The sequence below is a fragment of the Staurois parvus genome, unplaced genomic scaffold (assembly GCF_062004578.1).
Source record: "Staurois parvus isolate SC_StPar_1 unplaced genomic scaffold, SC_StPar_1.0 ptg000283l, whole genome shotgun sequence".
Classification (NCBI taxonomy): domain Eukaryota; kingdom Metazoa; phylum Chordata; class Amphibia; order Anura; family Ranidae; genus Staurois; species Staurois parvus.
Genome location: NW_028318079.1, coordinates 9,629,317 through 9,653,022, shown reverse-complemented (window position 1 = coordinate 9,653,022; position 23,706 = coordinate 9,629,317). Strand labels below are relative to the sequence as shown.

The window sequence follows — 23,706 nt, the reverse complement described above, 5'->3', positions numbered from 1 at the left end:
GTTTTCTTTTTCTACCACTTAAAGTGGAGTTCCACTCACCTGTCAAAAAACTGTAGCTGCTGACTTTGAAAAAACAGCCACTTACCTGTCCCTCGGTCCCGTGGTGTGTCCCTCGCAGCTCGTTTCACCAGCCGTCCTGTATTCCAGGAGGCCGGCTTCTTCAGTGTGGGCACCCGGCTGTGACAGCTTGCGGCTTCACAGCCAGGTACCCACTGCGCATGTGAGAGTAGCGCTGCGCTTCAAGAATGGTCCTGTAGTCTTCTGGGACCTGTCACATGTCCCAAAAAACTACAGGGAGGGAGGACACCTTCCGTTTCCGATCACCTTGGCAATCAGACCGGAAGTGGGAGCGGGTAGCTGTCAGATTCGGGTACTCGCTCCCCCCTGCCCTCCAAAGGTGCCAATCCTTAATGGGGAGCGGGGGAGCAGTCCTTAAAGCGGAACTTCCCCTTTTGGGTGGAGCTCCGCTTTAATTCAAAACTTTACTGCATATTGAGTGTCGCTATTACTGCTTTTGGACTTGCACTTTCCAGTAGCAATGTCTGGGCAAAACCAAAGTGATCAAAGCAAACTTCTGTTGTGGGTCATATTTTTATTTTATCAATATCTCCTTGAAAATATTTTCACATAAAGTTTCATCAATAAAAAAACAAAACAAAAAACAAACAGTCATGAACACAATGTTGAAACAGTGAAAAGATAAAAAAGAAAATCTTTCTGGAGACACGATAACACAAACAAGAACAAGAAACGATTGACAGATAATCACAATTACACACCCAGAATGTACTGGGCTGGCGATATTCCCATTCCCATTGTTCATCGGCCAGATCTTCTCATCTATGGCCAAACTGGGTAGATGTGACAACCAGGAATTAAGCCAAGAACTGGAATCAGTCGGTTATGGACCATCCATATCAATACATGTGGTCATTCGAAACCACTCTACAGTCTTCCCCATTTATCACCCAACTTTCTCCCATGGGGTTCAGTTTGGAGTTCTTTTACCGCCATTGTTCAGAACAATTAGTAGCAGGTTAGGCCTAAAACGACCTAAAACACCGCATTAACAAAATGAAGCTCCTTCATTGGCCCGGGTTCACCCATCTAACAGTTTTAAGATGCTCTCCCTTTCTTTCAGAGCTTTCCAAGCCTGGTCCTTCTCCTTCTTGGTTGGGGTTCTTTTCTTCTGCCGGGCGGCCATTATTTTTCGGAAGGCGTCCATGACTTCATTGTCGGCCATGCGCACCCTGTGTCTCAGCTCTTGTTTATTCATTTCCTCCTTTGCTAACCTGAAAGGTACAAGAGCTGGTTAGAGAAGCACCCAGGAGGATGGACCCTTTGGTAGAACAGAAGCAATACAACCATAAGAAACTAGTGGGGCGCTGAGAATGCCGCTAAAGAAACACATACACTGGTTAGCACTTCTGCCTGGCAGTACTAGGGTCGTTTGTTTTGAATCCCAGCCACGGCACCACCTGCCTGCAGTTTGCATGTTCTCCCTGTGCCTGCGTGGGTTTCCTCCGGGTACTCCGGTTTCCTCCCACACTCCAAACACATGCTGGTAGGTTAATTGGCTCCTGTCTAAATTGAGTGACCGCAGGCTCCGGGGAGAGCGGATAGAGTGACCGCAGGCTCCGGGGAGAGCGGATAGAGTGACCGCAGGCTCCGGGGAGAGCGGATAGAGTGACCGCAGGCTCCGGGGAGAGCGGATAGAGTGACCGCAGGCTCCGGGGAGAGCGGATAGAGTGACCGCAGGCTCCGGGGAGAGCGGATAGAGTGACCGCAGGCTCCGGGGAGAGCGGATAGAGTGACCGCAGGCTCCGGGGAGAGCGGATAGAGTGACCGCAGGCTCCGGGGAGAGCGGATAGAGTGACCGCAGGGTCCGGGGAGAGCGGATATAGTGACCGCAGGGTCCGGGGAGAGCGGATGTAGTGACCGCAGGGTCCGGGGAGAGCGGATGTAGTGACCGCAGGGTCCGGGGAGAGCGGATGTAGTGACCGCAGGGTCCGGGGAGAGCGGATGTAGTGACCGCAGGGTCCGGGGAGAGCGGATGTAGTGACCGCAGGGTCCGGGGAGAGCGGATGTAGTGACCGCAGGGTCCGGGGAGAGCGGATGTAGTGACCGCAGGGTCCGGGGAGAGCGGATGTAGTGACCGCAGGGTCCGGGGAGAGCGGATGTAGTGACCGCAGGGTCCGGGGAGAGCGGATGTAGTGACCGCAGGGTCCGGGGAGAGCGGATGTAGTGAATGCAGGGTCCGGGGTTTAGTAACACTTTTAAAGTCAGCATGAAGGAGTAAACAAGAGACAATGATTATCAAGGTGTGCCTGAATACAGGTTTAGTAGATGGCTGGCCTCTCTGGTATGTAGATTTAACATGGTTGCCCCAACTGCTGGCAATGTATGCATTCTTGTATATATGATTGATGAAGAATGCCTTCGGCTGATATCCTTGTGGTGCAATCAGTCCCAGGCACCCGCTTACCTCAACAGCTCCACTTTCTTGGCCCGGTTGTGGGCACTGAGAGCCTTTAGCTCGGCCTGCCTCTTCCTCAACTCGGCCAACACTTCATCCTCTGAGTCCTCAGCTGGCCGATCCTCGGACTCCAGCAGGCCCTGGGCTATTAACTCCTCTTTAATCCGGATCTCCAAAGACTTGGTATGTGGAGCACTGCAACAGAGAGGGGTCACGTCAGTCTACAGGGGTGTCTATATCCACCATTTTATGGTTCAACCTAAAATGTATCTAAAACGTTTTATTTTTCGCTAATGATGGAGTGAGGAAGGGTAAGAACCCCTGTCCAGATTTTATTCCCCTCCCCCCTAAGTTTAATCAACCCCTCCTCTATTTGTCCTGGTGACTGATACCAAAGTGATGGAAAATTCACAATTTTACAGTTGTCACCAGAGCAGGCGGAAAGGGAAATCTTTTAATGGGGACAGCACTCACTTCCTGTTGTAAGTGAAATCTCCCCGAAGGGACACAAACTGGATAAGAAAAACAAAAAAAAAATATCAACTGACAAAAGATGTACACAACTGGGCAGTAGGGGAAATCAGATGTGGGCAGGGAGGGTGATCAGCATGGTGGGGGGAGGAATTAATGAAACCGATCCCCTGTATGGTTCTTTCTGCAGCAGCTGAAAGCCATCAGGAGGGAGAGCAGTATAAGCCGGCTTTCAGCTGCTGCAGAAAAAGCCGTACAGGAGTTTGGTTCCAGTAATTGCCCCCTTGCCACGCTGATCACCCTCCCTGTATGCCATCCTCTTCCCCCTTTTGTCCAGACCCCCTTGTGTGCCTCCCACCCGCAGTGCTTCTGGCTTCCTTCCTCTCCCTCCGGCCAGCAGCTGCAGGCATACACAGGGGGATGTTTCAGGATATAGAGCGGGGATAGGGGACTATAAATAAGTAATTTAGCAGTCCTTTCCTGATTGAACACAGATAGTAATAGAAACTGATCACTCACTGTGTTCATTCATAACAGAAGCATAGTAAACAAAGTTTTCTACGCTTCAGTTTGTGAATGAACAGGAGCCTCTGTGCTTTCTGTTCACTCACTGTTCAGTGCAGCAGAGGCTGCAGAGAAAGGGACTGAGGAATTTATATCCTCAGTCTCTTTCTCTGTTTCGTAAGTGAGACATCAGGGGTCTGTTTAGAGCCCTGATATTTCATCAACCCCCTCCACCCAACAACATTCTGAAAAAAAAAAATTATAAAAATATTTTTAAAAAATTAAGGGCACATTCACACGGTTTCTCTGGCCCATACAGTGCGAATGAGTGGTTGGTTTATGATGATGAAGCGGCTGTACAAACAAAGTCCTAATTTGAGAGGTGTGCATGTGTGGGTGAGCGGCCCCAAATGCACATTGTCTATGTTTAGGGCCATACACCTGAACGCACACACCAATCCAAAAAAAAAAAAAAAAAAAAAAAAAAAAAAAAAAGGATTTGACACTGTACAGGCCCCAACACCCATGTGAATGAGACCCAAGATCTCATTCACATACAAAGCTCACCTTAAACAATTTTACCTTTTATATTTAGCAGAAATTGTGTGTGTGTGTCTGCTAATAACGATTTTAGTGTATTTTTATCGAAAAGCCCTGATCACAACTTTGTCCAGATGTTTCAGGATATGCTGGGCCTTCATCCAGTGACAAATGTTAAAGGCGGTGTCATGACTTTTTTTTTTAAACTTGCCCAAAATAGTAAAAAAAAAAAAAAAAAAATTACAAAACTTAAAAGGATACGTACAGCCAAAGCTCTTGGGTTCTAGAGCAGACAGGAGCGACTGACAATCGCAGTACTGTGTATGTTAACTGGCACTAATACTCATTACATTTTTTTTTTTAAAATACTGACCCTGATCTTTGACTGACCTTGACCCAAAACACTAACCCCGGTACTGACTTAGATCAAACCTTGGTCTAGACTTTTTTTTTTATTGTACTTATTTTACAAACTTGTTTTTTTCCCTCTCTCTCTCTCTCTCTCTCTCTCTCTCTCTCTCTCTCTCTCTCTCTCTCTCTCTCTCTCTCTCTCTCTCGAGAGAGAGAGAGAGAGAGAGAGAGAGAGAGAGAGAGAGAGACACACACAATGCATCACTTTCCTCCATTGTGAGTGAGAAAGCACAAGGGTGGTGACTTATCACTTTAATAGCCAATCAGAGGCTATCACAGTGATCAAGTGACCTGGAATTGGGTGTTCCGGGTCCCAATTTTTAGTACGGGACCCAGGGTTCTCGGTAAGACCCCAGTCTCTGTGCTGGGAGCGCCCAACTCAAAGACAGATACGTAAATATGCGGCCAACAGAAAAAAGCCCAGTCCAGTGGGGCTGCACATTTGTGTACGCTTGGCGGGAAGGGGTTAAAGTGGAACTAAATTCTGAAAGCTGTGCCCAAGAATGGCTGGCAGAGGGCAAAGGACTAGTCATCAGTTTTGGCTGCTGGCTCCTTACAGCTGATTTATTCCCCATTATTAGGCCCCATGCACACAGGGCGTTTGCCTAGCTTCCCTAAATGCCTTTCCTCCTGGCAGCGGCATTTTGGCAGAAAAACACTTGACACAAGTAAATGCGCCTAGACGTGTTCAGGCTCATCAACTGCTTGGGTGCTATTATGTTCATTGGACAGAAACATAATTTGTGTTGGCCATTGAAATGGATTAATGCTCCAGCGCTTGACGTGCCTAGCGTTAATGTGCATTTAGACGTATTTACATGCTGCTCCAGGATGCGCTGGCTGGACATGCAAATGGACACATAGTATAACGTGGAGGGTGTTTAGAGGCAGAAATTTAAAAATTACAAAAACAAAAAAAAACACAAATACCCACAAATTCAACAATTTTAACTCTAAGTCTGCATTAGGCCTTATGTTACCATGCCTTCCCACATGGAAGAAAAATATATTTGAACTGTAATGTAAGATATAAGGCCTCCGACTGCCAGTCTCAGGAAATTTAGAGTGAGATTTGGTGATTTCACTATGGTGCAGCTCACCGTTCTCCTTGCTGGAGGCTTTGACATAAGGAAGCAAAGCCCTGCCTCTACCATGATGGCCGCTATAGACAGTGCAGAACAAACATTCCACTGGAGAGATGAAAAGGCTGTGCTTTTGAAATAAACAACAGACTTGTTAGCTGCCCCTTATTATATAATCTTTTTTGAGTTTGGCTCCAGTCCACTCAGGTGAAATATCAGTTTTGCATGGTGTGACCCTTCAACCAGCACCATACTTAGTCAGCTTTCTGATCAAGTATATTTCCCATTACCTAAAAGGTTTCATTTGACTTCGAGGTGAGGTACTGGCTCCATCCATTCCCGATTCCTTTTCAGGAATTGGGGAATCTTCAATAGGCGAAATTATATTTTCCTGAAAAGAAATAGAGATAATCAATATATATTTCTATGGAAACCGAATCATTGCGGTTTAAAATGCATCTGAAATCGCATATATGTGAATTGATGCCCAAAGCTAAAGAGGGGAATTTATGGAGACTAGAGCAGCCAACTGCCTTGAAAAAGCATGTGGATTCCCTTAATGTGCAAGGATTTCCTCTCACTTCCTGTTTGGCTATGGGACAGGAAGTGAAGGTAAATCTCCCTAATGGGACACAGATGGCAAAAAAAAAAAAAAAACCTGATGGGGAAATAAATTTCCATTACTTCAAAATGAAAAAAAAGTTTTGCCGATAGTGCTGCTTTAACTAAAAAAAAAAAAAAAAAAAAAGTCCCGCTTTCAGCCTCCTCCAAATCTACAAATTGCCTTTTTTTGCTACTGTGATCTGACTTCCTGTTAGAGGGCGGCTATGTTCATTTTCCTTTCTCCCACTCTAAGTGGGAATGTAGTCACCCTCCCTTGCTTACTTCCGAGATGGACCAGAGACTATGGGATTTGTACTGTGCAGAGAGCAGTGTACATGACCGTTAACCAATGTACACTAGTTGTTGCAAACAAATGGAAAAGATGGGGAAAAGAAGAGGTTTGGGAGCTCAATGAGGATGTTACAAGGCAGAAGAAAAATACAGTAAGACAATTTCATGAAAAATAGATTACAGGACCATTAAGTAGTGGATGTGTATGGATAACTGAATATTGTTTAGAGTCACTTTAACCCCTTGGTGCCGGCGCCTCCCGACCCTTTAAGGGTTTCAGAAGCCGGGACGGGGTTTTAAGGTCATGTGACCGCCATGATTCGCTGTCACATGATTGGGAAAGGTCCCGATCGAAAGAGGAGATAGGGACATTTCCGCGAGTACCGGACATGTGTGCTGGGAGCGCGCAGGGTGCGCGCTCTCAGCACATATGTTTTCTTAACTGCACACAAATGTGAGGCCGCTTGGCGTCAAGACCCAGATGCCAGGAGGTTGCCCATTTGTGTGCGGGCGGCGTGAAGAGGTGAAGGACCGCCCTATAGCAGATATACCGGTACAGGGCGGCACCTGTGTGCAAAATCACGTATATACAGTCATGGCCGAAATTGTTGGCACCCTTGATATTTTTCCTGAAAATCAAGTATTTCACACAAAAAAGGTATTGCATTAACACATGTTTTGCTATACACATGTTTATTCCCTTTGTATGTATTGGAACAAATATAAAACAGAGGCAGAAAAGCAAATATGACATAATGTCACACAAAACCCCAAAAATGGGCTGGACAAAAGTATTGGCACCCTTAACTTAATATTTGGTTGCACACCCTTTGGAAAACATAACTGAAATCAGTCGCTTCCTATAACCATCAATAAGCTTCTGACACCTCTCACCCGGAATTTTGGACCACTCTTCCTTTGCAAACAGCTCCAGGTCTCTCTTATTGGAAGGACACCTTTTCCCAACAGCAATTTTAAGATCTCTCCACAGGTGTTCAATGGGATTTAGATCTGGGCTCATTGCTGGCCACTTCAGAACTCTCCAGCGCTTCTTTGCCATCCATTTCTGAGTGCTTTTTGACGTATGTTTGGGGTCATTGTCCTGCTGGAAGACCCAGGATCTTGGACGCAAACCCAGCTTTCTGACACTGGGCCCTACAGTGCGACCCAAAATCCTTTGGTAATCCTCAGATTTCATGATGCCTTGCACACAGTCAAGGCACCCAGTGCCAGAGGCAGCAAAACAACCCCAAAACATCATTGAACCTCCACCATATTTTACCGTAGGTACTGTGTTTTGTTCTTTGTAGGCCTCATTCCGTTTTCGGTAAACAGTAGAATGATGTGCTTTACCGAAAAGCTCTATCTTGGTCTCATCTGTCCACAAGACGTTTTCCCAGAAGGCTTTTGGCTTACTCAAGTACATTTTGGCAAACTGTAGTCTTGCTTTTTTATGTCTCTGTGTCAGCAGTGGGGTCCTCCTGGGTCTCCTGCCATAGCGTTTCATTTCATTTAAATGTCGACGGATAGTTCGCGCTGACACTGATGCTCCCTGAGCCTGCAGGACAGCTTGAATGTCTTTGGAACATGTTTGGGGCTGCTTATCCACCATCCGGACTATTCTGCGTTGCAATCTTTCATCAATTTTCCTCATCCGTCCACGACCAGGGAGATTAGCTACAGTGCCATGGGTTGCAAACTTCTTGATAATGTTGCGCACTGTGGACAAAGGCAAATCTAGTTCTCTGGAGATGGACTTGTAACCTTGAGATTGTTGATATTTTGCCACAATTTTGGTTCTCAGGTCCTCAGACAGTTCTCGTCTCCTCTTTCTGTTGTCCATGCTTAGTGTGGCACAGACAGACACACAATGCAAAGGTTAAGTGAACGTCTCTCCTTTTTATCTGCTTTCAGGTGTGATTTCTATATTGCCCACACCTGTTACTTGCCCCAGGTGAGTTTACAGGAGCATCACATGCTTGTAACATTCTTATTTATCCGCAGTTGTGAAAGGGTGCCAATACTTTTGTCCAGCCCATTTTTGGAGGTTTGTGTGACATTATGTCGAATTTGCTTTCTTTCCTCCCTTTTTTTGTTTTGTCCCAATACACACAAAGGGAATAAACATGTGTATAGCAAAACATGTGTTAATGCAATACGTTTCGTGAGAAATACATGATTTCCTGGAGAAATATCAAGGGTGCCAACAATTTCGGCCATGACTGTATACGCGATTGTGCATTTCCAGGTAGGGGGCGCGCACAAGTCACGCGCTTGCCCTACTCGCGCCGCCATTCACAGCTGCAGATGTCAATCATCGGGTCCCGGCCGATAACTAACCGCCAGTGTCCGGTGATTACCGAGCATCTCCAATGGGGAGGAAGATTGCTTTGTTTACAAACAATCTTCCTCCCTGTCAGCAAAAGCACACTGCTCAAGATGGCTGTGCACAGTACAGCCATCCCGATCAGTGTGCTTACAGTGAAGAACACACCCACTGCCACTTGTAAAACACTCCCAGCACACAGTTAACCCTTTGATCGCCCCTCACATTATCCCCTTCCTGCCCAGTGCCATTACTACAGTGTCAGTGCTTTTTTTTTTAGCACTGATCACTGTATTGGTGTCACTGGAGATTTCAGTGACATCAAGTTAGTTCCCTCCCAGTGTCAGAATGTCCGCTGCAGTCCTGATGATCGCCGCCATTACTAGTAGACAAAAAAAATCCCATTATCTATACCACCATTTGAGCACACTATAACTTTCATGTAAACCAATTAATTTACACATATTGGGATTTTTTTTTAGCAAAGACACGGAGCAGAATACATTTTGGTCTAAATTTATGCCGAAATTTGATTTTTTATTACTGTACATGTTTAATACCAAAAAAGTCCAAAATATTGTTTTTTTCTCAAAATTGTCGGTCTTTTTTTGCTTAAAGCACAAAAAAAAACAAAAACAAAAAAAAAAAAAAAACGCACAGGCGCTCAAATACCACCAAATGAAAGCCCAATTCGTGTGAAAAAAAAGACATATATATATATATATATATATATATATATATATATATATATATATATAAAAAAAAAAGTATATTATGTTTACGTGTTTTAAACTTTATTTTTTACATTTTTTCAGTTACTTGTTAGTTTCCAGAGCCATACAAAACAGTGTGCAGGAGCTGACAGGGGAGAAAACTGTATTGTTTACATAGAGTTCTCTCCTTCCGTCGGTAATGTTTGGCAATCACCGAGTGCCGATGAGTAATCACTGGCCGGGACCCGGTGATTGACAGCCAAGGCCATGAAAACCGGCACAGGTAGGGCCCCCTACACGGAAATGCAAAATCACATATATACACATGGTTTTGCGCACCCCTGCCGCCCTGTAGCAGTATATTTGCTATAGGGCAGCAGGAAAGCAGTTAAGGGGAAACTGTCATAAAGGAGTAATGCTGGCTGCCATTGCTGACCTCCCCTTTGGAAAATGCTAGTTTCCTGGCTGTTATTCTGGATTTTGAACTTCAATGCTGTGTGCTCATTTTTTTTTTTTTTTTTTTTTTTAGCAAAACAGGAGTTACCCTGTAAAGGCACAATAGGTGGACTGCCTGCAGTGATTTTTCCAGTCTTGCTCCATGGGATCAGTTAAAAAGCTGAAAGGACAAAAAGGATGAATTACCTCCACAAGAGCCTGCAACAGGCGCTGTGTCAAATGACCGAACGGGCAGCCGTCCTCAGGCTGGTCATGTTGAGATTCAGATTTCTTCATCAGGGAGTCGACATCTGGAAATATACAAAATATGACCATACACCATATTATTACAAGTATCAGAGTCGGTTGCATTATACAATAGGCACTTTAATCACGGATTTAATGCCCCCTTTAAACTGCAGCGGCATTCAGTGGGGACTGTGTGCATGCCGCAGTCATGATGCTTTGCTTCTGCTAAAAGTATACCCCATGTTGCCATTGGCAGGCAGTACCACGATCTAATCAAGCAAATGGGGCCACACTGCAATCATGAGCCAAACATTGGGTACCTGATTCAAAATTGCTATCTGGCTGCCATAAAAAAAAAAAAAATCAAACTACAGACATTTAAGAGGTGACAGTATCACCTTCTGAATGTCTGGAATGCCCATCCTGTTCTGCATGTCCACTGCAGAATATTTTCTTGGAGGGGTGGTAAGGGCTTCTGTATGAATAAGACCTTAAAGTGACTCTAAAATGTATTTGTTTATTTTTAAATTACAAACATGTTATACTTACCTGCTCTGTGCAATAGTTTTGCACAGAGCATCCCCAATCTTCCTCTTCTGGTGTCCTTCCCAGCACTTTGGGCTCCTCCCCTCTTCAGACTATCTCAATAGTAAGCCACTTTCTATGGGGGCACTTGCATAGGCTCAATCTTGAGCCTAGTTCTGTGTGTCCATTGACACACAGCATGTTTTGGCCCCACCCCCCCCTCATTGCCTGTGATTGATATCAGCAGGGGCCAATGGGTCCAGCTGCTCCCTCTATGGCCAGTGAGGAGAGGGAGAGCCGAGCGTACTGCTGCTCTCGGACACAGTGCTGGATTGAAATCAGGCTCAGGTAAGTATTTGGGGGAGCTGGAGTGTAGCAGAACATAGAAGGTTTTTTACCTTAATGCAGAAAATGCAATAAAGCGGAGTTCCACCCATTTGTAATACTTTACCTTATTATGTAGTCCCTGTGAAATAAAGCGCAAGTTGATTTTTTTTTTTTATTATTATCCATACCTTTTAATCCTCTGCAAGCCTGCAGTTCCGGTCCAGACTGCCTAGGCCAGGGGTAAGCAACCTGCGGCTCTCTAGCTGTTGTGGAACTACATTTCCCACGAGGCATTGCAAAGATTATAAAACTGACAGTTACAGCTATGACTTGCACAGGCATGATGGAACTTGTAGTCCTGTGGCTCTCAGGTTGCCTACCTAGGCGATGACGTCATAAGGCGATTTGCAAGGTCCCCTGAGATGTCGTTTCCTGTAACCCAGGAGTCCTTTGGTTTCCTGTAATCGCGGGACATGGAAACCGGAAATTATGCGAATGGGAGGTGCCTCGCGCCATTTTACCGGAGTCCATGATATATTCCCTTCCTTGCAGTACAGTGCTGTACAGGTTGCCTGACGGGGGCGGGAACTTCATCCATCCCCACTATTGTTATGGCAACCTGTACTGCACACGTCGCCCTGAGCAGTGTATGTACTGCGCATTCGCAAGAACGAGAGTTGCATGCTGGGATAGCCAGGAAATAAATACCTGTGGGCTTCAGATGCCCACAGCCATCATGGCGCCTGCCTGCTTCCGAGATCCTGGTAAATGTTTGCGATTTTCTAAGTAATTACAATTCTTTCATATTTAATTATTCCAATTGTTAATGCTATTTGTAATGTCATTGTGGATCTGCTTTTGACAAAATTTTTTTAGGGGGACTGGAGCTCCGCTTTAAATATGTTTACCTTTGACCAAAATTAATAAATGCACTTTTTTTGCAGGTAAAAAAAAAAAAGTGCATTTTTTTTATTTTTGTCTGCAGGAGCCTGGAAACCATTGCATCAGTGATCAACAGATCGCTGGTGCCATGCAGGTCTCCTGCAGATCTGTTAGTATATCTGCTGACCCATGCGGGATGTACTTGCATGCAGACCGTCTTAAGTAACGCCAATATATGACGCTGAGCCTAAATGATAAAAAGAAAAAAAATCCAGAAAGGGGGGGACTAGGCACAGTCAGGCTGGGGAGGAAAGCCTGGATAATGCTGGATGTCCTCCAACCAGGAAATGAGGCAGGCTCTCTCTGATTTGCTGCAGCTTCTAATGCACATTATGAGAAGCTCACAGTGTGCAGTGAAATCAGAGGAAGCCATTTCAGTTCAGCAGAGAAGCCGGTAACTGTGCAAGACTGAAGGGAAGGCTGGAGGTCAGCTTCCAAAATCCCTATAAAATCATAACCAGCTAAAGTTACAGAGCTTTGCATTTTAGGGCCATTGTTACCTTTGGAGTCCAATTCAGTGAGTGGCCCCAGGGCCCCTTTCTTCTTGTCTGCTGCCATGGAAGCTCTGGCTCCATCTTTCTGTTCCTCCTGCAGATCCTCCTGGGCCCAGCGCTGTGAATAATGCTTCCCCAGAGGAGGAATCTGAAATGGGATAGTTAAAAAGGGGTTGAGTCATTTTGTTTTTGCAGATTTTCAATCCGGATGTGATGGGAAATTTCTCCAAAAAGGGACACAGACACAAACAAGAACACATTTCAGTTGGGTGGGAGGGGTTAGAACATCTGTCAACTTATTTTAGTCCTGTCTGTGTCTTTCGGTCCCTGACAACTGCTCAGTTTTTTCCTGGTGTCACAGAGTCAGGAAGTAAGGGAAAATCTTTCCAATGGGGACACAGATGGAAATAAAAACCCAAATGAGATCTTAGCTCTCCTCCAGCTTTTAAAAAGAAAACATTGTATAAGTATTTTTTTCTCAATTTAAATGCTGCAGATTGCAGCACCTTGCATGGATATATGACCCTACTTTGTAGTAGTCAGCCTCATCCTCTGGAGTCTTCAGAAGGTCTTCCAGCACTTTGATCTCTTCTGTAGTTATGTCAGCACAATACGGTTCCACCGAGGCCCAAAATCTGCAGGGTGAGATAGGAAAGTCTGTGAATGCTCCTCTGTTATGAAAAGCATACAGTGTAGACATGTGCAGAATGAAAAAAATAGTTTTGTTTCATTATTTAAATGATTTTGTTTAGTTAAATTTGTTTAATTCATTTTCAAAATTTGTTTATTCGTTTTAAAATTCAATTTGGATTTTCCGAATTAAGTCAAATTGAATTCAATTTGACCGAACTGAAAAGTATTGAATCAACATTCTAATTCAAATTTTGGAGGACGATTATATTTTATTGTTTTACTATTCGATTCTTTTATTTCCTATTCTATTTTACTATATTATCTTCTATTCTAATCCTTCATTTTCTATTGAATTCAATTTGACCGAACTGAAAAGTATCGAATCGACATTCTAATTCAAATTTATTCTATTCAAAATTCAAATTTTGGAGGACGGTTATATGTTATTGTTTTGCTATTCTATTCTTTTATTTCCTATTCTGTTCTGTTCTACTATATTATTTTCTATTCTATTGAATTCAATTTGACTGAATTGAAAAGTATCGAATCAACATTCGAATTTAAATTTATTCTATTCAAAATTCGAATTTCAGAAGAAGGTTCTATTTTATTCTATTCTATTGTTTATCTATTCTATTATTTTACTTTATTCTATTCTTTTCGAATTTCGGAAGGTGGCTATATTCTATTTTATTCTTTTCTTTTTCTGTTTTATTCTGTTCGTTTCTATTTCTTTATTTTCTATTCAATTCTATTAAAATGTTTTTCTATTCTATTATGTTTCTCTATTCCTTTTTTTTCTATTCTATTTTATTCCAATCCTGTGTTTGAATGCGAATTTTGATTCTCAGACGTAATTTCGTTTCATTACTTTGGATTTGTTTCTATTGTAATTCGGATACATTTAAATCTCCGAATAATGAACAATTCATCCAAATTTCTATTCGGAACATAAACAAACCACACGTCTAATAGATTGGGAAGACTATTCCACATTTTCACAGCTCTTACCGTAAATAACCCTTTCTGTACATGGAGGTAACCGCAAAGATGATATGCATTCCTTTTTATTTTAACTTCCCTGGTCCCCACCAACAAAACAAGGAGAGAAAAAGGGAAGCAAATGGCAGGTCCGGCAGTGAGATTAAATCTCTCTGCCAGAATCACAGGTGGAACAGAGGACCTGGTAGATGGGAAACCCTTCACCACTTTATCCAAAGCCAAGAAAGCAAGTTTTGGATCCGATCCCAGTTGAAATCCCTATGCTCGCTCTAGTTCCTGCTACCAGTAGCTCAGCCAGTAAACCAAAAAGTGATATTTTATTTATAAAAGGATCCTGGTGGGACAAGGCAACCTCCAGCTTCTAATATTTCTCGGAACCCCAGCAGCGAGATCTCTCTGTTAACTGTTCCTGCCCACTTGGGTATTTGGGGTGTTCCAGCGTCTCCTCTTACATTCTTCATAATATAAAATAAGAAAATTAAAGCAGGGATGGTGGGAGCTCCACAAAATGGGCAACGTAGGTGTGCAGACCTGGGAACTCAGTGCAGAGATATCACCAACAGAGTCTCCAAGACATAAAAGAGACTGTCAGGGTGTTTAAAATATAACTAAACACAAACATATATATATATATATATATATATAAATATATAAATAATAGTAGAGATGGATTAGAACCCATCAGTTGCTTTCATTGCTGTCTATGTCCCTGTAGGTCAATCTACCCTCACTGTCCTGTTTACCATTATCATTAAAAGGAAATACCAAATTTTGGGTTTTCAAAGAAACAGGAATGGAGAGGTGAACTTCCAATGGGGGCACCAATTCTGGTGACAACCAGGGATTCCCTCACTCTGGAGGGATTTCCTCTCATTTCCTATTGCGGTTATTGGACAGGAAGTGAAGGGAAATCTCCCCAATGGGACACAGATGGTAAAAATCCAACAGGGGTTACTGTGACAAAAAAAAAATCCCTTTAGTTCTACTTTTATTTCCATGTTTGGATGATGCTGGAGAGTTAGAGTTTGGGGTGAACTGTCCCTTTAACCCTTTCACTGCTTCTGGCATAACTATTACCTGCACAGCAGTTGGGATTTTGTTTGTTGTCTTTCTGCTTTCAGCTGCCAGCTTTCTTGTTGAAGTGATTCTGCTACAAAACCATCTGATCACTTCTACATGCATAGTAATGTGCCACCTGACAACCCCCTGTCATTTGTCTTGGGTCAGGATAGGGAGCAGCTAGAGTTCAGCATCTGTTCAGATTTCCCTGGTTAGTGTGAACCTGGAAGTGCTCATTCAGCCATGAGCACTTCCGGGTTCAGAGCTGTAAAACCCCGGCCACTGAGACCAGAGAATCATCCAAACGAACACAATCTGGTCATCATTCACAAACTGATCAGCTGACCAATCGGTGTACCTATTTGGGGCATCATTTTTGGGAATCCTGGGCACATCCACTGGGTCATCCGTGAACTCATACTCCTGGATCTTTGGCTGTAGGTTCCTGGACTTGGGTCTTCCTGGGCCTTGCCCCGATGCATGACTTCCCTTTCCTTCGAGCTTTGGCTTCTTGGGTTTATGTTTGACGGGTGTCCCGGGTTCGTGTTCTTTCCCAAGCTTCAGAAATCTCCGGTCTCCCTTCTTGTCCTGCCAATCTGTCAGGATCTACAGTAAGACAAAGAGATCAGATGATCTGTATATGAAGTACATACCCCAGCAGCCCACAGTAATTGCTGGATACTCTACGCTTGTTCAGACAGGGCCCCCTTCCTCCCCCTACCTAACCCATATGGGGCAAAGTGACTTTTTTTCATAATATTTAAAGGAGAAGTAGGGCCAAAGGGTTTTTTTAGCTGTAATTCTCCTATGGATCACAGGAATGAAGTTCGTTCTGCATTCCTGTGACCCGTTTTCAGCCCAGAGCGGGCTAAAGTCCATTTTTGACTGACGTCACTCAGCCAGTCCAGATACTGGATCGATCCCAACTTTACAGTCAGGATCCACCTAGCAGACTGGACCAGTAGCTGGCCTGGCCTCTCAGCGAACCACTGAGCAAGGCGCTCCTGTCCTCTCCATAGCCCGGCAGTCCAGTGGGTGCTGGAGCCCCAGAGCAGAGAGCCGGTGACTGACAGTCACCACTCCCTGATCAGAATAGAGTGTAATCAGTTCTTGATGTAGTGCTGGATCAATGCTGCATCCACCTAGAATTAACTTTTTTTTTTGTGAAACCCAAACTTTTAAGCGGGCAAGAGTGGGAACCTCTGCCAACGTTTACACCTTCATTGGAGAAGATTTTTTTCATTTCTTGTCCTTGTGACACCAGGATATAAAATGAAAGGGTGTCTATGTCACCGGGACAGGAAGCCACAGGGAGCAAAAAAGAAAAAAAACAAAAAAAACAAAACAAAACACTGGAAAGTCTTGTACCTGATGGTGCTGGACCAGATGTGGTTCAAAGTAGTAACCGCAACAGATGGCATTGTGTATTATTATTTATTTATCTCAGGTATTTGTATAGCGCCATCAATTTACGCAGCGCTTTACATACATATATATTGTACATTCACATCAGTCCCTAACCCTCAAGGGGTGTACAATCTAAGGTCCCTAACTCACATCCATACATACACATATTAGGGCCAATTTAGACAGGATCCAATTAACCTACCAGCATGTCTTTGGAGTGTGGGAGGAAACCGGAGAACCCAGAGGAAACCCACACAGGCACAGGGAGAACATGCAAACTGCAGGCAGGTGGTGCCATGGTTAGGATTCGAACCAACGACCCTAGTACTGCCAGGAGGAAGTGCTAACCACTTAGCCACTGTGCTGCCCATGTGTAAACTCAGCAAAAGGAAGTCACCTGCACCCCAAAAATGTATTAAACTGGAACTTCACTTAAAAAGTCCCGCTGGTTCACTGGCTCACTCCAGCTTGTAATGGAGACAAGTTTTTTCTTTGGATGGAGCAAGATATTTACCAGAACTCGCTCCCAATTACGCAATCCTTGCTTGGACAAGGATAATGCCCCTTATCCCACCCCCTCACATGTCACATGTCCCAGGAGGCTGCAGGACCATTCCAAAGCGCCAAGTAAACTTGCACATGTGCAGTCTGTGCCTCTTTAAGAACAGAAAGTGTCACATAGGATTTTGGGGCCTCACAGGTCCAGGGCTGTCCCGAGGAAAGGGGACCCTGCAAAGCCCCAATACACTGGCAGTTTGAGCTATGTGTTCTTAAAGCTGAAGTTAAGGTATGGCAATTTTTACATAGTCACATGGGTCCAGCTTGGACCAATACAACTATGGATGTGCCATACCTGTGGAACCTGCAAATCACTGTAGTAGACCGAGCCAGCGACCTCCTGGTTCACAATGCAGCAGGGCAGCTGCTCAGCACAAGACCAGAAGCTAATAGAGATTGCGGGAGTAGCGGTGTCCGCTACAGTGATTTCCGACTTCCACAGGGATCCCACAGGTATGGCACATACATACTGGTCCAAGCTGAAAGAATGTAACTATGTAAATACTGCCATTCCTGGAATTCAGTTCTACGGCTCCATGTACACGGGACACTTCTAAACGATGGAAACGGACTGCTGGAAAACGTAGGTTAAAAAATGTCTGTTTAGCCGCGTTTGCATACCGCATTTATGCGCGTTTGCGTTTAGAAGTGTTTTTTAGGGAGACCTTCCCAAATGCCCAGAATGCACTGAAAAACAGTAAAAAATTAACCATATCAGACATTTTGAGAGAAATAAAGAGAGCAGAAGCAGATAGAGCAGTATTTGTGGAGATTAGCGGTCTTGTTTTTTTGTGGTGTTTGGATGTTTTCCAGCTCATTTCTGTGCAGAAATTATTGCGGCAGTGTCTAACATATTTTCTTTCATGCGAAACCTCAAAGTACGGTGTACCGGGTCCATTTGAGTACTGGGAAAATGCTTTGCATGCAGGGGCGGACTGACCATTTGAGCACTCGGGCACTGCCCGAGGGCCCGGGGTCAGTAGGGGGCCCCATGAAATGCCCCTGGTACCTTTTCATAGGCTTTTTTTGAGTGTGGGCAAGGACACAGGGGCCCCATGATCCCCTATTGCCCAGGGGCCCCATGAGTTGTCAGTCCGCCCCTGTTTGCATGCATTTTTCAAGATGAAAAAAGACTCTGGACAGCATTTGGAAATGGAAGAGTTGAAAAAAAAATTCTAAACGCAGATACTTATAAACGCTAGTTGCGTTTACATGCATTTACAAGCATTTGGTGTTTGAAACGCTGATAAAATCTACTCCTGAATGCAAGTTTGGTGCATTCAAAAAAAATGACTGTAAACTCAACTGCCTGTAAACGACGATGTGTACATGGACACATAGGAAAACATTAGGGAGAGTTCAGGGGCTGCTGAAAAAAAACGCAGAAAAGCTCCTAAACGTCAGTTTATCAGCTGCCGTGTACATGGAGTCTTGCAAATCTTAGAAATGCATTTTGGTGTGCTTGTGACTTACTTTCATTTTAGCAATAAAAACCTGACAGATGTTCCATTTATATAGCACCCTGTTGGGGACACCAGAAGTAAGGGGAAAACTTTGCAATGGGGACACAGACAGAAGTAAAAACTAGACAGAGTTATAAAAAGTTCTGACTTCAAAGACACAATAAAGAGATCTTGATTTTTGCTAAAAGTGAACATCCCCCTTGAAATCAAAACCGAGCCCCACCTGAGTCTCCGCCTCCAGCACACGTAGTCTCCGACTGGCCGAGGACAGGAGTGTTTCCAGTTCCAGCTGAAGGGTGTCCAGCTCCTCAATACCGATGCCATCGTCCTCTGACCGGGACAGCACCGCCGTGTACCTGGGGCAAAGCTTCACGTGATCCACAGACTTGAACTCATGGAACTGCAGCGGGCAATCCTTTAACTCGCTCATCCTATCAGTTGGCACGCTGTAAAGTGAAGTCAAAAGTAGAATTTTTAAGATCAATATACATGTTGACAGCTAATGAAATCATTTCCTCAACCTGGCAGCCAATGAAATCGCATCCCCAGCCTGGCAGCTAATTAAATCACATCCTCAACCTGGCAGCCAATGAAATCGCATCCTCAACCTGGCAGCCAATGAAATCGCATCCTCAACCTGGCAGCCAATTAAATCGCATCCTCAACCTGGCAGCCAATTAAATCGCATCCTCAACCTGGCAGCCAATGAAATCGCATCCTCAGCCTGGCAGCCAATCAAATCGCATCCTCAGCCTGGCAGCCAATCAAATCGCATCCTCAGCCTGGCAGCCAATCAAATCGCATCCTCAACCTGGCAGCCAATCAAATCGCATCCTCAACCTGGCAGCTAATCAAATCGCATCCTCAACCTGGCAGCCAATTAAATCGCATCCTCAACCTGGCAGCCAATGAAATCTTATCCTCAGCCCGGCAGCCAATGAAATCTTATCCTCAGCCCGGCAGCCAATGAAATCTTATCCTCAGCCCGGCAGCCAATGAAATCTTATCCTCAGCCCGGCAGCCAATGAAATCTTATCCTCAGCCCGGCAGCCAATGAAATCTTATCCTCAGCCCGGCAGCCAATGAAATCTTATCCTTAGCCCGGCAGCCAATGAAATCTTATCCTCAGCCCGGCAGCCAATGAAATCTTATCCTCAGCCCGGCAGCCAATGAAATCTTATCCTTAGCCCGGCAGCCAATGAAATCTTATCCTCAACCTGGCAGCCAAATAAATCATATGTGCGCAGAAAGAAATCAAACAGCACAGAGCCTGAGCTGTGAAAGACAGTACCTGCTAATGATCGGTAGCTGGCAGGATTGGCTCCTGACCAGGGGTGGACTGATCATTTGGAAACTCGGGCACTGCCCGAGGGCCCGGGGTCAGTAGGGGGCCCCATGAGATGCCCCTGGTACCTTTTTCATAAGCTTTTTTGAGTTTGGGCAAGGACACAGGGGTCCCATGATCCCCTATTGCCCGGGGGCCCCATGAGTTGTCAGTCCGTCCCTGCTCCTGATCATGTGACCACTGTGACAGCCAATCACAGTGGTCACATTTTCAACCACTCCTTCCCATCCCTGTGGTCAGAACTTTTTAATGAGACCCTGGGACAGGTGGGAAGGGGTTAACGTTTAGCCATAATAATAGAAAAAAAAAATCTCTATTGCTTTAGCCTTGTAGTGCAGGAAATGCAGCCAATCCTGTGCATTTCCCACACTGCACTGAAATCGCACCATGTCCCAGCGATCTGCCGTGGGTGTCAAATATACATTAGTGACACCCCAAAACACAGTGCAATTGCCAGAAATGGATTGCGTGGCCACGAGATCCGATGCTGGTGCAGAAAAAAAAAAAAAAGGATGCATGCAGCTTTAACGTGCGATGCAATTGGAGCCCATAAAAAAAGAATGGGTTCAAATCGCACTGCAAAGAATCGCATGTGGTTTGAACAGGATTGCGGTACGATTCCTATCCGAATCACATTCAGTTTCCTGCACCGCTCCCGTGTCAACCCAGGCTTAGTGAGCCAACCTATCTGTAATGAAGTATGTCCTACAGCATCCAGCTGGATCCTGGAGAAGTCTTCTGTGCAGGGATACCCTGTCCTCTTCCAGTCTCAGCATTCCTGGTGCTACAGGGGTTAACAGCTTCAGCTCTTCTATGAAGCTGCTGTGTAAACCATTCCCGAAGAGGACCCGCCCCCTCCTCCCCTTTTTCTTTCACTGCCTGTCCCATGATCTGTGAATGAAGGAAAGAATCCTGTCATTCATCCGAATTTCCTCCATTCACAGGTTTTGTTGCAGGGAGTGAAAGCGACAAAAAAACATTTCACAGTGGAAGAAAAAGGGAGGATGGGGCGGGCCTCTTTGGGAACTCATTCACAGCAGCTTCACAGGAGACCAGGAGCTGTTAACTCTTGCAGTGCCAGAACGATAGAGCCAGGAAGAGGACGGGGCATCCCTGCACAGAAGATTTCTCCAGGATCCAGCTGCCTGCGTGACATGGGACGGCCTTCATTACAAGTACATTAGCTCAATACGGCTCCATTCACACCATGCAGATGCGACGGCGAGCATGCCTTTCCGTGTGTCACATGAAGGGAAATCTATTGATTATAATGGACTGACAAGCACATAAAAGAAGTTCCCGACCCATTTATAAAATCGCCATTAATTCATGATTAACCATTTACCCCCCCCCCAGAAGATTTAACCCCCTTCATGACCAAGCGATTTTCTGCTTTTTGCCATAGTGTTACTTTACCTGATGCGGTCATGAAACGCTGTGCACTGAACGCTGCACTGAAAGCTGCACTGATGACATTTATTTCATTTATTTTCCCTACAAGTAGAGCTTTCTTTTGGTGGTATTTGATCACCATTGGCTTTTTATTTGTTTGCAAAATAAACGAAAATTTTTAAAAACAAACAATATTTTAATTTTTGCTATAAAACAAAATAAATAAATATGTATTCATGAATGTAGGCAAATATGTATTCTGCTACATAGTTTTAGTAAACCATTAAAAAAAAAAAAAAAAACATTCTAATTTCAGGACCCTGCATTCACTATATCTACTCTCCCCGGACCCTGCATTCACTATATCTGGTCTCCCCGGACCCTGCATTCACTATATCTACTCTCCCCGGACCCTGCATTCACTATATCTGGTCTCCCCGGACCCTGCATTCACTATATCCGGTCTCCCCGGACCCTGCATTCACTATATCCGGTCTCCCCGGACCCTGCGTTCACTATATCCGGTCTCCCCGGACCCTGCGTTCACTATATCCGCTCCCCCCCGGACCCTGCATTCACTATATCTGGTTTCCGCGGACCCTGCATTCACTATATCTGGTCTCCCTCATTACACAGAACATGGAAATCCAATTATTTTAGTAAATATAAACTGCTAAATTCCTTTTCTCAAAAGCTGTATAGAGCAGTCCTGTGACTTCTATCAGTGTCCAGCAGAGCACTGGTTAAATCTTGCAGGAGGAGTTTTCATTCCCCTGATTGTCCTATGAGGCTGCATAACTCTGTCTGGGCATTGCTGGTTGGCCCTGTGCTGATCACATGCACCCTCTCAAAGAAAAAAAAAGCCATAACCACTAAACTGAGCATGTGCAAAGTGACTACCAGAGCACTATACTATCAGCAGATGGATTGGGGACACTAGAAGGGGAGGATCAGAGAAGTCAGGATCAAAAAGCCTTTTTACACAATGCAGAGGATTAACCCCTTAGGTTCCACAGTGAGTATAACCAGCATGCTTTACTGCATCTACAGAACGATTGTACTGTGGTGGGTTTAGTAGCACTTTAAGGCTTCATGTACACAAGTCTACTTTGACCACCAGGAAACGCAAATTACAGCAAAAACGCGGTACCGCGGTCAGCAGTCAAAGCGTTCCTAACCTGAATCTGATTCCTTCGCGTTCCAACAAGGTTTAACCTCACCTAAACGCAGCAGCTCCTAAACTCTGCTGCACGCCTTATGTACATGGACACACAGGCTTTTATAGACTTGAGTTTAGGAGCTTTGCTAAAAAATAAAATGCCAAGCTGGTCGTGAACATGAAGCCTAATTCTGAACCCGTGTGGAAGGGAGATGGAGATCTCTGTGTGTTATGGAGTCCTGGCGCACTTCCTGTCCTGGGGTGACAACGCCGCTTGCTCCGTAGATACAGTACAGTGGGTGTTGTCACCCTACGGCAGGAAGTGTGTTTCTGGCAGGATCACCAAGTGAAAATAAAGGGGGGGGGGACGAATGCAGCCACCAGATCTGAGGAACATAAGTGATGGTTGTCCTGTTGGCTCAGATACAATGTAAACGAATGATTTCCCTCATGGATACAAAGGATCATACAGTCAGATCTACTACAATGTATCAGATTTCTCCTGGGGGGAGGGGAGGGGGCACTGCAAAGGCGATCAAAGCTATCTAAAGGCAGATTTTCCGAATGTAGAGATCATCGGTCTCCATGGTGATGGGCTGCAGCCCCTCCATTGCAGTATGTGCATGCATGCTCCTGATGAGGACTGAGCTGTATACAGACCACCCCTCCCCCAGGTGTGCCCCCCATCTCCCAGCGTCCAGTACTCACATTCATTCACAGCATGACAGACGGAGGCACTGCTCTCTCCCCCCACCGGCCACTGACCCTGTTTCCTGGGCCCCGATCCCCCCCTCTGGCCTTTGTGTGCCAGCAGGTGGCAGAGGAGGACTGCCCGGGCCTCTGGTGCCAAGCGACCACTAAACCGGGGCCTTGGAACGCACCATTCACAGCACAGGCAGGGGGTGGACGTACGCCCTCCGAACCTCTTCACGGGAAAGCAGAGCCGTGTCTTGCCGCTTGTAACCCATAATATGTTTTACGGATAAAATTAAACCTCCGCGCCGACTTCGCTGCCATCTGTTTGTGGGGCTATTGCTCTTTTGTTTTCCAAGTTGTACTCCCCTATTTGTAGAAATGGTACAGTCCTCTACAACACCTCAGAGCGTGAGTGGAATCAACTATGTGCGCCGTAGGGAGTTTTGTGATTGACTTTAAGTAGTGTATTTAACCGGGTGGGCTGCCAGGATAAAGAGTTGAATATCTGTATCGAAATCAATAAATGGTTTCCTCGGGTTAGGATTCATGACACTCGGAGCATACAACGGAGCAAATGTGTTAAAAAGAATCATCGAATGTCCC

At 45.0% G+C, this 23,706-nt stretch overlaps 1 protein-coding gene across 2 annotated transcripts; it reads right to left on the bottom strand.

Moving 5' to 3' along the window:
* Nucleotides 1-572: 572 nt before the first annotated feature.
* On the bottom strand, nt 573-23,411 carry TADA3 (transcriptional adaptor 3). Of its 2 annotated transcripts, none has more exons than XM_089682081.1 (9): nt 23,173-23,411; nt 18,735-18,957; nt 15,442-15,689; nt 12,919-13,024; nt 12,396-12,537; nt 10,060-10,163; nt 5,775-5,875; nt 2,486-2,671; nt 573-1,292 (listed from the first exon to the last, which is right to left on the bottom strand). In XM_089682081.1, exons 2-9 carry the CDS (start codon nt 18,939-18,941, stop codon nt 1,100-1,102), a joined length of 1,287 nt encoding a protein of 428 aa, XP_089538207.1. In that variant the 5' UTR covers nt 18,942-18,957; nt 23,173-23,411; the 3' UTR covers nt 573-1,099. The 2 variants fall into 2 exon arrangements, with proteins under 2 accessions (XP_089538207.1, XP_089538206.1); XM_089682080.1 differs by having other exon boundaries at nt 23,116-23,409.
* Between the last annotated feature and the right edge of the window lie 295 nt (nt 23,412-23,706).

What these genes read in the sequence shown, in the direction of transcription:
- TADA3 (XM_089682081.1), bottom strand. Translation starts at nt 18,941, where the DNA reads ATGAGCGAGTTAAAGGATTGCCCGCTGCAGTTCCATGAGTTCAAGTCT. An exon ending in AGTCAAATGAAACCTTTTAG is followed by an intron (nt 2,672 to 5,774) that starts GTAATGGGAAAT and finishes TCTCTGTTGCAG; the next exon opens with TGCTCCACATACCAAGTCTT. An exon ending in AAGAAAGTGGAGCTGTTGAG is followed by an intron (nt 1,293 to 2,485) that starts GTAAGCGGGTGC and finishes TGTACCTTTCAG; the next exon opens with GTTAGCAAAGGAGGAAATGA.